The following is a 12,438-nucleotide window of genomic DNA, read 5'->3' as shown; positions in this document are numbered from 1 at the left end:
GGAGGGCGCCGCACCAGGGCAAGATCCGCCACTGTGCCCCCCGCTGTGCCCTGCTGTGCCCCCCCGCTTTGAAGGGAACCAGACGCGTAGCGTCTAGTTTCCCTTCATTGAGAAGACCTTAGTTGTGCGGTGCGCGATGACGTCATCGCGCACCGCACAGCAAAGGTCCTCTCCATGAAGGGAAACTAGACGCTACGGTCTAGTTTCTCTTCATGGAGAGGACCTTTGCTGTGCGATGCACGATGACGTAATCGCGCACCGCACAACATACTGGCACAGATACTAGGGGTCATAATTGACCTCTAGTGTCTATGCTGTTCTATGGGAGAGACGTAATAACGTCTCTCCCATAGATCGAAGAGAGGAGAAGAGCGGCGGCGCCGGCGGAGGCGGTCTGGATCAGGAACGGGGATGGTAAGTATATATTTTTTTATTTTATTTTTTCTTTCAGCGCCGTGGCCACGCCCCCATTTGAAGCCACGCCCCTATATTTTGCCCGGGGCGCCACAAGGCAAAGAACCGGCCCTGCAGGACAGTATGCTAATGTGAAATTAAAACCTGAGAAGAAGATGGCCCAACGAGCCAACCTGGGATTGAGGCAGTGAAGATTCTTCAGGAAAACTAAATTCTTGTGATCGGTATAAATCATCACAGGATGTTGGGATCCTTCAAGAAGGTAGCACCATTCCTCCAGAGCGAGTTTCAAAGCTAAGAGCTCTTGTTCACCAATCGGATAGTTCTTTTCAGCGGGTAAGAATTTCCTAGAAAAATATCCACAAGGACGTAAAAAACTGTCCGCAGCCCTTTGAGAGAGAACCGCCCCTACCACTTCTAAGGAAGCATCCACCTTCAGGAGAAATTTTTTGTTGGTATCCAACTGTCCGGTTGATGAAGAACTGCAGCCGAAATTAAAGCCTGTTTAAGACGCTGGAAGACAGATACTGCTTCTGATGAGCAGTATGATGGATTGGCTCCTTTGCGGCTCAAGGCTACTATGGGAGCCACAATAGTCGAGTAGCCTTTGATGAATTTATGATAATAGTTGGCGAATCCTAGGAATCACTGCATAGCACGTAACGTAGTAGGCTGGCCCCAGTTGAGTATAGCAAGAACCTTCTCGGGATCCATTTTGAGACCAGAGGCGAAAATTATATGGCTGAGGAAAGGAATGGAGGTTGCCTCAAATACACATTTCTCCATTTTACAGTAAAGATAGTTTTCTCGCAATCTCTGAAGAACTTTGCAAACTTGCTGTCGGTGCGCCTTAATATCTGATGAGAAGATTAGGATGTCATCCAAATAGACTACCACTGACTTGTGAAGCATGTCATGAAAAATCTCATTAACAAAATATTGAAAGACGGCAGGAGCATTGCTGAGTCCGAATGGCATAACTAAGTATACATAGTGTCCATCTCTGGTGTTAAATGCCGTCTTCCATTCGTCCCCAGCACGGATCCGAATCAAGATGTAATCCCCTCTCAGATCAAGTTTGTTAAAGATGGGGGATCCTTTCACCCTATCAAAGAGTTCTGTGATCAGGGATAGAGGGTATTGGTTCTTAATGGTAACCTCATTGAGAGCTCTATAGTCTATACAAGGCCGCAGACCCCCATCCTTCTTTTTAACAAAAAAGAAACCAGCTCCAGTTGGTGAAGTAGAAGGATGAATGAATCCTTTACTGAGATTCTCCTGAATATATTCAGACATGGATTTGGTCTCTTGAGCGGACAAAGGGTAAGTTCATCCCCGAGGTGGCATCTTCCCAGGCATTAACTCGCTCGGACAGTCCCAAGGCCTGTGGGGCGGCAGAATGTTGGCACTCTGTTTACTGAAAACATCCTTAAATAGAGAATACTGGATGGGTAAAGGGTCTGGGGAATGACAGCTGATATTACAAAGGGGCCAACCACTAGATAGGCAGGATGAGAAACAGGATTTACCCCAAGAGAGAATTTGCATGGTTGCCCAATCGATCTTGGGATTGTGTCTTCAAAGACTGGGAAGGTCTAGAACTATTCCATGGGAGGCCTTGAAAATCACTAGGAGTTCTACTTGCTCCACGTGGAGAACACCAACACAGATTTGTAAGGGCAAAGTCTGACAGGTAACCTTTCCATTGGTGATGTGGTTACCGTCAACAGCTGTAATGACAAGGGTGGTCATTCCGAGTTGATCGCTAGCTGCATTCGATCGCTGTGCAGCGATGAGGCAAAAAACTGCACTTCTGCGCATGCGTAAGCGGCGCAATGCGCACGCACGTCGTACAAGTGCAACGAACTATGTAGTTTCACACAAGGTCTAGCGAAGCTTTTCAGTCGCACTGCTGGCTGCAGAGTGATTGACAGGAAGAGGGTGTTCCTGGGTGTCAACTGACCTTTTTCAGGGAGTGTTCGGAAAAACGCAGGCGTGCCAGGAAAAATGCAGACATGGCAGGGCGAACGCAGGGCGTGTTCGTGACGTCAAAACAGGAACTGAACAGTCTGAAGTGATCGCAAGCGCTGAGTAGGTATTGAGCTACTCTAAAACTGCACAAAAAAAGTTTGTCGCTGCTCTGCGATCCTTTCGTTCACACTTCTGCTAAAATACACTCCCATTGGGAGGCGGCATAGCGTTTGCACGGCTGATAAAAACTGCTAGCGAGCAATCAACTCGGAATGAGGGCCAATATCTTGACTTCATGTGATAGTTTCAATGAGAAAAGAATCTCTGACTCTCTCGCTGAATTTGTTGGAGAATAAGAAATCACTCCTAACCTGGCTTTTCCTTGACTGGTTAGGAGCGGGAGTTTCCCAGCCTCTGTGGACAGGAAGCGATGAGATGACCAGAATCTCCACAGTACAAACATAGGTTTTCACGGTGATGCTTCATGCGTTCCTCTGGTGACAAGTGGGCCCGATTAATTTGCATGGGTGCTTCCGTGGAATCTGGAACTGGAGGAATGGTAACTGGTGGAGGAGATCTGAAACGCTTTCTCCGACTTTTCTCAACCTGGCGTTCCCAGAGTCTCAGGTCCTACCTTGTTGCATAAGGAGATCAATTCATCCAACTTAGTGGGTAGGTCTTGGGACGCCAGATCATCTTTGAGGCGCTCTGACAGCCTGTTCCAGAAAGCAGAGATCAGGGTTTCCTCATTCCACGGAGATCCGAGGCAAGTGTCTGAAATTGGATGGTGTATTGCCCCACAGTTCTGTTTCCCCGGCAGAGATGCATAATCTCAGTGGAGGCAGAGGAGATCCGACCAGGTTCATCAAAGATATTTTGGAATGTGGCCAATAAATTTAGCGTGGTCATTCAGAATAGGATCCTCCCTCTCCCATTGGGGTGAAACCCATTCCAAGGCTGGCCCAGTGAGCAGGGAGACTATGTAGGCCACTTTAGATTTTGAAGAAGATAAGTTGGCTGGCTGTAGCGTGAAATACAAATCACATTGATTTAAAAAGCCATGACACAACTTGGGATTTCCATCAAAATTATTGGGGCTTGGCAGCCACAAGTGTGTCGGCAAAGAAACCATGGAAGAGGTGACAACTTGGCTGGTGGACAGTTCAGTCCAAATTGAGGGATGTACTCTATCCAGTGATGACTGGAAGAAGTCTTGGAGTAAGGACGTCTCTTGTAAGTACTGTGTTAGCTATCACTGAGTTGCTTCCAGCTACTACAGGCGGGAGGCAATGGTTTGCAAGAGTTCTGTACTCAGGGCCTGAGCTACAGTCGGATCCATTGGGCCAGTGCAAACTGTCACAATTGTACTAGCTGGGGAGAGGTGTTAGAGCTGGTAGACCGTGATCTGTGGCTGTGACGGGTGCCTCGTAGGCCGGCATGGATGGCTGAGAAGGTTAGACCGGACTGCGGCGGGACGGTGACGACAGCTGGATGTACATGGTATTAGCCGTGGGTCTTGGGGTGCGTTTGCACACAGGTGGACGCTTGAGGCAGAGCTGCAAAATACGGGATAGGGACCAGGTTTTAAGCACTAGACTCAGGAAACTGGCAGCACAGAGCACAAGCACTGTCGCCCCACCCTTAATCTGGCCATGTGTGTTTGTACCTAGGGCCTAATTCAGACCTGAATGTTTCTCTGTGTTTTTGCAGAGATCTGTGATCAGATAGTCACCGCCCATAGAGAGTGAAAACCTGCCCCGTGCAAGTGTGTGAATGCAGGTGTATGCCGTGTGAAAACTTCACCTGACAGCGGACATCTGCAATTTTCCGTTCTCAACTCATTCACCATTGAATGATTTTTCCATTCTGTGTAGCCTGTGCAGTGTGTGCATAGCCCAGGACTTACTCCTACAGTGCAATACAAACAAGCTGTTTGGTGCCGAAGCTGACGTCACACAGCCTTCCAGAAAACGATTGGGAGCGCCTGTGTTTTCCCTGACACTCCCAGAAAATGGCCAGTCACCACCCCCAAAAGTCTTCTTCCAGTCAATCACCTTGCGTACGCCTTGCAATCAAAATTTTCGCACCATCCTGTGCACAGTCATTCGATAATCGCCGCTGTGCAGTTTCGCACAACGGCGATCAGGTCTAATTTAGGCCCCTGGTGCAGAATCTGCCAACCTCCCCTGAAGAATTTAAGTTGGGTACACATCTGAATGATGGTGATGCTGCTATGTGATGTAACAATATATTCCATCATCGTACACACTGCTCGATATAGTATTACATGCTTCATGTAACAAAACCACATTGTCTGTGGCATCGTCCCATTGCATATGCAGCACATCCAATGGGACAATGCCACCACCAAATTCATAAAATGATGAACTGGGTTGACTTGAGGGTACACACTATACGATAGTCGCTGAGATAGCGACATTGTCTTATTTATCGTATAGTGTGTACCCCGCTATACAATACATGCAATATATCTGTAGGTATCTGCAGCCTTACGTTACCTTCAGTGACTCTGGAAAGCTGCTGACCAGGAGTCTTCTCAGAGTGGCCAGTTTTGAGGAACAGGTCAGGTAAAGCATTCTATGAACCAAATACAGCATGTTACATTTAAAGTAGAGATGAGCGGGTTCGGTTTCTCTGAAACCGAACCCGCACGAACTTCATGTTTTTTTCACGGGTCCGAGCAGACTCGGATCCTCCCGCCTTGCTCGGTTAACCCGAGCGCGCCCGAACGTCATCATGACGCTGTCGGATTCTCGCGAGACTCGGATTCTATATAAGGAGCCGCGCGTCGCCGCCATTTTCACACGTGCATTGAGATTGATAGGGAGAGGACGTGGCTGGCGTCCTCTCCATTAGAAATTAGATTAGAAGAGAGAGAGAGATTGTGCAGAGTCAGACAGAGTTTACCACAGTGACCAGTGCAGTTGTTGTTAGTTAACTTTTATTTATTTTAATATAATATATCCGTTCTCTGCTATATCCGTTCTCTGCCTGAAAAAAAACGATACACAGCAGCAGCCAGTCACACAGTGTGACTCAGTCTGTGTGCACTCAGCTCAGCCCAGTGTGCTGCACATCAATGTATAAAAGGCAAAGCTTATAATAATTGTGGGGGAGACTGGGGAGCACTGCAGGTTGTTATAGCAGGAGCCCCCAGGAGTACATAATATTATATTAATTTAAAATTAAACAGTGCACACTTTTGCTGCAGGAGTGCCACTGCCAGTGTGACTAGTGGTGACCAGTGCCTGACCACCAGTATAGTAGTATATTGTTGTATGTATTGTATACTATCTCTTTATCAACCAGTCTATATTAGCAGCAGACACAGTACAGTGCGGTAGTTCACGGCTGTGGCTACCTCTGTGTCGGCAGTCGGAACTCGGCAGGCAGTCCGTCCATCCATAATTGTATTACAATATATACCACCTAACCGTGGTATTTTTTTTTCTTTCTTTATACCGTCGTCATAGTGTCATACTAGTTGTTACGAGTATACTACTATCTCTTTATCAACCAGTGTACAGTGCGGTAGTTCACGGCTGTGGCTACCTCTGTGTCGGCAGTCGGCAGGCAGTCCGTCCATCCATAATTGTATTATTATTATAATATATACCACCTAACCGTGGTTTTTTTTTCATTCTTTATACCGTCATAGTGTCATACTAGTTGTTACGAGTATACTACTATCTCTTTATCAACCAGTGTACAGTGCGGTAGTTCACGGCTGTGGCTACCTCTGTGTCGGCAGTCGGCAGGCAGTCCGTCCATCCATAATTGCATTATTATTATAATATATACCACCTAACCGTGGTTTTTTTTTCATTCTTTATACCGTCGTCATAGTGTCATACTAGTTGTTACGAGTATACTACTATCTCTTTATCAACCAGTGTACAGTGCGGTAGTTCACGGCTGTGGCTACCTCTGTGTCGGCAGTCGGCAGGCAGTCCGTCCATCCATAATTGTATTATTATTATAATATATACCACCTAACCGTGGTTTTTTTTTCATTCTTTATACCGTCGTCATAGTGTCATACTAGTTGTTACGAGTATACTACTATCTCTTTATCAACCAGTGTACAGTGCGGTAGTTCACGGCTGTGGCTACCTCTGTGTCGGCAGTCGGCAGGCAGTCCGTCCATCCATAATTGTATTATTATTATAATATATACCACCTAACCGTGGTTTTTTTTTCATTCTTTATACCGTCGTCATAGTGTCATACTAGTTGTTACGAGTATACTACTATCTCTTTATCAACCAGTGTACAGTGCGGTAGTTCACGGCTGTGGCTACCTCTGTGTCGGCAGTCGGCAGGCAGTCCGTCCATCCATAATTGTATTATTATTATAATATATACCACCTAACCGTGGTTTTTTTATACCACCTAACCGTGGCAGTCCGTCCATAATTGTATACTAGTATCCAATCCATCCATCTCCATTGTTTACCTGAGGTGCCTTTTAGTTCTGCCTATAAAATATGGAGAACAAAAAAGTTGAGGTTCCAAAATTAGGGAAAGATCAAGATCCACTTCCACCTCGTGCTGAAGCTGCTGCCACTAGTCATGGCCGAGACGATGAAATGCCAGCAACGTCGTCTGCCAAGGCCGATGCCCAATGTCATAGTACAGAGCATGTCAAATCCAAAACACCAAATATCAGAAAAAAAAGGACTCCAAAACCTAAAATAAAATTGTCGGAGGAGAAGCGTAAACTTGCCAATATGCCATTTACCACACGGAGTGGCAAGGAACGGCTGAGGCCCTGGCCTATGTTCATGGCTAGTGGTTCAGCTTCACATGAGGATGGAAGCACTCAGCCTCTCGCTAGAAAACTGAAAAGACTCAAGCTGGCAAAAGCACCGCAAAGAACTGTGCGTTCTTTGAAATCCCAAATCCACAAGGAGAGTCCAATTGTGTCGTTTGCGATGCCTGACCTTCCCAACACTGGACGTGAAGAGCATGCGCCTTCCACTATTTGCATGCCCCCTGCAAGTGCTGGAAGGAGCACCCGCAGTCCAGTTCCTGATAGTCAGATTGAAGATGTCAGTGTTGAAGTACACCAGGATGAGGAGGATATGGGTGTTGCTGGCGCTGGGGAGGAAATTGACCAGGAGTATTCTGATGGTGAGGTGGTTTGTTTAAGTCAGGCACCCGGGGAGACACCTGTTGTCCGTGGGAGGAATATGGCCGTTGACATGCCAGGTGAAAATACCAAAAAAATCAGCTCTTCGGTGTGGAGGTATTTCACCAGAAATGCGGACAACAGGTGTCAAGCCGTGTGTTCCCTTTGTCAAGCTGTAATAAGTAGGGGTAAGGACGTTAACCACCTCGGAACATCCTCCCTTATACGTCACCTGCAGCGCATTCATAATAAGTCAGTGACAAGTTCAAAAACTTTGGGTGACAGCGGAAGCAGTCCACTGACCAGTAAATCCCTTCCTCTTGTAACCAAGCTCACGCAAACCACCCCACCAACTCCCTCAGTGTCAATTTCCTCCTTCCCCAGGAATGCCAATAGTCCTGCAGGCCATGTCACTGGCAAGTCTGACGAGTCCTCTCCTGCCTGGGATTCCTCCGATGCATCCTTGCGTGTAACGCCTACTGCTGCTGGCGCTGCTGTTGTTGCCGCTGGGAGTCGATGGTCATCCCAGAGGGGAAGTCGTAAGCCCACTTGTACTACTTCCAGTAAGCAATTGACTGTTCAACAGTCCTTTGCGAGGAAGATGAAATATCACAGCAGTCATCCTACTGCAAAGCGGATAACTGAGTCCTTGACAACTATGTTGGTGTTAGACGTGCGTCCGGTATCCGCCGTTAGTTCACAGGGAACTAGACAATTTATTGAGGCAGTGTGCCCCCGTTACCAAATACCATCTAGGTTCCACTTCTCTAGGCAGGCGATACCGAGAATGTACACGGACGTCAGAAAAAGACTCACCAGTGTCCTAAAAAATGCAGTTGTACCCAATGTCCACTTAACCACGGACATGTGGACAAGTGGAGCAGGGCAGGGTCAGGACTATATGACTGTGACAGCCCACTGGGTAGATGTATGGACTCCCGCCGCAAGAACAGCAGCGGCGGCACCAGTAGCAGCATCTCGCAAACGCCAACTCTTTCCTAGGCAGGCTACGCTTTGTATCACCGCTTTCCAGAATACGCACACAGCTGAAAACCTCTTACGGCAACTGAGGAAGATCATCGCGGAATGGCTTACCCCAATTGGACTCTCCTGTGGATTTGTGGCATCGGACAACGCCAGCAATATTGTGTGTGCATTAAATATGGGCAAATTCCAGCACGTCCCATGTTTTGCACATACCTTGAATTTGGTGGTGCAGAATTTTTTAAAAAACGACAGGGGCGTGCAAGAGATGCTGTCGGTGGCCAGAAAAATTGCGGGACACTTTCGGCGTACAGGCACCACGTACAGAAGACTGGAGCACCACCAAAAACTACTGAACCTGCCCTGCCATCATCTGAAGCAAGAAGTGGTAACGAGGTGGAATTCAACCCTCTATATGCTTCAGAGGTTGGAGGAGCAGCAAAAGGCCATTCAAGCCTATACAATTGAGCACGATATAGGAGATGGAATGCACCTGTCTCAAGTGCAGTGGAGAATGATTTCAACGTTGTGCAAGGTTCTGATGCCCTTTGAACTTGCCACACGTGAAGTCAGTTCAGACACTGCCAGCCTGAGTCAGGTCATTCCCCTCATCAGGCTTTTGCAGAAGAAGCTGGAGGCATTGAAGAAGGAGCTAACACGGAGCGATTCCGCTAGGCATGTGGGACTTGTGGATGCAGCCCTTAATTCGCTTAACAAGGATTCACGGGTGGTCAATCTGTTGAAATCAGAGCACTACATTTTGGCCACCGTGCTCGATCCTAGATTTAAAGCCTACCTTGGATCTCTCTTTCCGGCAGACACAGGTCTGCTGGGGTTGAAAGACCTGCTGGTGACAAAATTGTCAAGTCAAGCGGAACGCGACCTGTCAACATCTCCTCCTTCACATTCTCCCGCAACTGGGGGTGCGAGGAAAAGGCTCAGAATTCCGAGCCCACCCGCTGGCGGTGATGCAGGGCAGTCTGGAGCGACTGCTGATGCTGACATCTGGTCCGGACTGAAGGACCTGACAACGATTACGGACATGTCGTCTACTGTCACTGCATATGATTCTCTCAACATTGATAGAATGGTGGAGGATTATATGAGTGACCGCATCCAAGTAGGCACGTCACACAGTCCGTACTTATACTGGCAGGAAAAAGAGGCAATTTGGAGGCCCTTGCACAAACTGGCTTTATTCTACCTAAGTTGCCCTCCCACAAGTGTGTACTCCGAAAGAGTGTTTAGTGCCGCCGCTCACCTTGTCAGCAATCGGCGTACGAGGTTACATCCAGAAAATGTGGAGAAGATGATGTTCATTAAAATGAATTATAATCAATTCCTCCGCGGAGACATTGACCAGCAGCAATTGCCTCCACAAAGTACACAGGGAGCTGAGATGGTGGATTCCAGTGGGGACGAATTGATAATCTGTGAGGAGGGGGATGTACACGGTGATATATCGGAGGGTGAAGATGAGGTGGACATCTTGCCTCTGTAGAGCCAGTTTGTGCAAGGAGAGATTAATTGCTTCTTTTTTGGGGGGGGTCCAAACCAACCCGTCATATCAGTCACAGTCGTGTGGCAGACCCTGTCACTGAAATGATGGGTTGGTTAAAGCGTGCATGTCCTGTTTTGTTTATACAACATAAGGGTGGGTGGGAGGGCCCAAGGATAATTCCATCTTGCACCTCTTTTTTCTTTTCTTTTTCTTTGCATCATGTGCTGATTGGGGAGGGTTTTTTGGAAGGGACATCCTGCGTGACACTGCAGTGCCACTCCTAGATGGGCCCGGTGTTTGTGTCGGCCACTAGGGTCGCTAATCTTACTCACACAGCTACCTCATTGCGCCTCTTTTTTTCTTTGCGTCATGTGCTGTTTGGGGAGGGTTTTTTGGAAGGGACATCCTGCGTGACACTGCAGTGCCACTCCTAGATGTGCCCGGTGTTTGTGTCGGCCACTAGGGTCGCTAATCTTACTCACACAGTCAGCTACCTCATTGCGCCTCTTTTTTTCTTTGCGTCATGTGCTGTTTGGGGAGGGTTTTTTGGAAGGGCCATCCTGCGTGACACTGCAGTGCCACTCCTAGATGGGCCCGGTGTTTGTGTCGGCCACTAGGGTCGCTAATCTTACTCACACAGCTACCTCATTGCGCCTCTTTTTTTCTTTGCGTCATGTGCTGTTTGGGGAGGGTTTTTTGGAAGGGACATCCTGCGTGACACTGCAGTGCCACTCCTAGATGGGCCCGGTGTTTGTGTCGGCCACTAGGGTCGCTTATCTTTCTCACACAGCTACCTCATTGCGCCTCTTTTTTTCTTTGCGTCATGTGCTGTTTGGGGAGGGTTTTTTGGAAGGGACATCCTGCGTGACACTGCAGTGCCACTCCTAGATGGGCCCGGTGTTTGTGTCGGCCACTAGGGTCGCTTATCTTTCTCACACAGTCAGCTACCTCATTGCGCCTCTTTTTTTCTTTGCGTCATGTGCTGTTTGGGGAGGGTTTTTTGGAAGGGACATCCTGCGTGACACTGCAGTGCCACTCCTAGATGGGCCCGGTGTTTGTGTCGGCCACTAGGGTCGCTTATCTTTCTCACACAGTCAGCTACCTCATTGCGCCTCTTTTTTTCTTTGCGTCATGTGCTGTTTGGGGAGGGTTTTTTGGAAGGGACATCCTGCGTGACACTGCAGTGCCACTCCTAGATGGGCCCGGTGTTTGTGTCGGCCACTAGGGTCGCTTATCTTTCTCACACAGTCAGCTACCTCATTGCGCCTCTTTTTTTCTTTGCGTCATGTGCTGTTTGGGGAGGGTTTTTTGGAAGGGACATCCTGCGTGACACTGCAGTGCCACTCCTAGATGGGCCCGGTGTTTGTGTCGGCCACTAGGGTCGCTAATCTTACTCACACAGCTACCTCATTGCGCCTCTTTTTTTCTTTGCGTCATGTGCTGTTTGGGGAGGGTTTTTTGGAAGGGACATCCTGCGTGACACTGCAGTGCCACTCCTAGATGGGCCCGGTGTTTGTGTCGGCCACTAGGGTCGCTTATCTTACTCACACAGCGACCTCGGTGCAAATTTTAGGACTAAAAACAATATTGTGAGGTGTGATGTGTTCAGAATAGGCTGAAAATGAGTGTAAATTATGTTTTTTGAGGTTAATAATACTTTGGGATCAAAATTACCCCCAAATTCTATGATTTAAGCTGTTTTTTAGGGTTTTTTGAAAAAAAAACCCGAATCCAAAACACACCCGAATCCGACAAAAAAAATTCGGTGAGGTTTTGCCAAAACGCGGTCGAACCCAAAACACGGCCGCGGAACCGAACCCAAAACCAAAACACAAAACCCGAAAAATTTCCGGCGCTCATCTCTAATTTAAAGATTTACAAAGAGCCAACAAAGAGACATATGTCTGAGCTCAAGGGGCATGATTCAGAGTTATAGGCAAACCAGGTGGTTTGTGCACAACTCCAATTGCAGGAAGAGTGTGCATGTCCTGCACATGTGCAGAACAGGTCCTGTGTCACTGCATGCAGTGCCCCCTAAGCTGCAGCCCTATTGACAGGCTGGTGCCATTTGGGGGGTGGTGCAGGACAGCTTTTCTGAAAATGGGCTTGTGTCTATGCTTTACTTTTGCAGAGTAATCGATGAATACTTTTTTTTTGCGAATGTGCATAAGAACTAGTGATGTGCACCGGACATTTTTCGGGTTTTGTGTTTTGGTTTTGGATTCGGCTCCGCGGCCGTGTTTTGGATTCGGACGCGTTTTGGCAAAACCTCCCTGAAAATTTTTTGTCGGATTCGGGTGTGTTTTGGATTCGGGTGTTTTATTACAAAAACCACTCAAAAACAGCTTAAATCATAGAATTTGGGGGTTATTTTGATCCCATAGTATTATTAACCTCAATAACCATAATTTACACT

At 47.7% G+C, this 12,438-nt stretch overlaps 1 protein-coding gene across 1 annotated transcript in view; it reads right to left on the bottom strand.

Moving 5' to 3' along the window:
- The window catches only part of LOC135054978 (glycine N-acyltransferase-like), a 268,645-nt gene that overhangs the window by 239,293 nt on the left and 16,914 nt on the right, over positions 1–12,438 (bottom strand). Inside the window, exon 2 of the mRNA XM_063958502.1 lies at positions 4,905–4,983. Within this exon, the coding sequence (XP_063814572.1) occupies positions 4,905–4,982 (78 nt within the window). The 5' untranslated portion in view covers position 4,983. The remainder of the gene's footprint in view (positions 1–4,904; positions 4,984–12,438) is intronic.

Source organism: Pseudophryne corroboree, chromosome 3 (genome assembly GCF_028390025.1).
Source record: "Pseudophryne corroboree isolate aPseCor3 chromosome 3, aPseCor3.hap2, whole genome shotgun sequence".
Classification (NCBI taxonomy): Eukaryota; Metazoa; Chordata; class Amphibia; order Anura; family Myobatrachidae; genus Pseudophryne; species Pseudophryne corroboree.
This window is presented reverse-complemented; position numbering and strand designations above follow the sequence as displayed.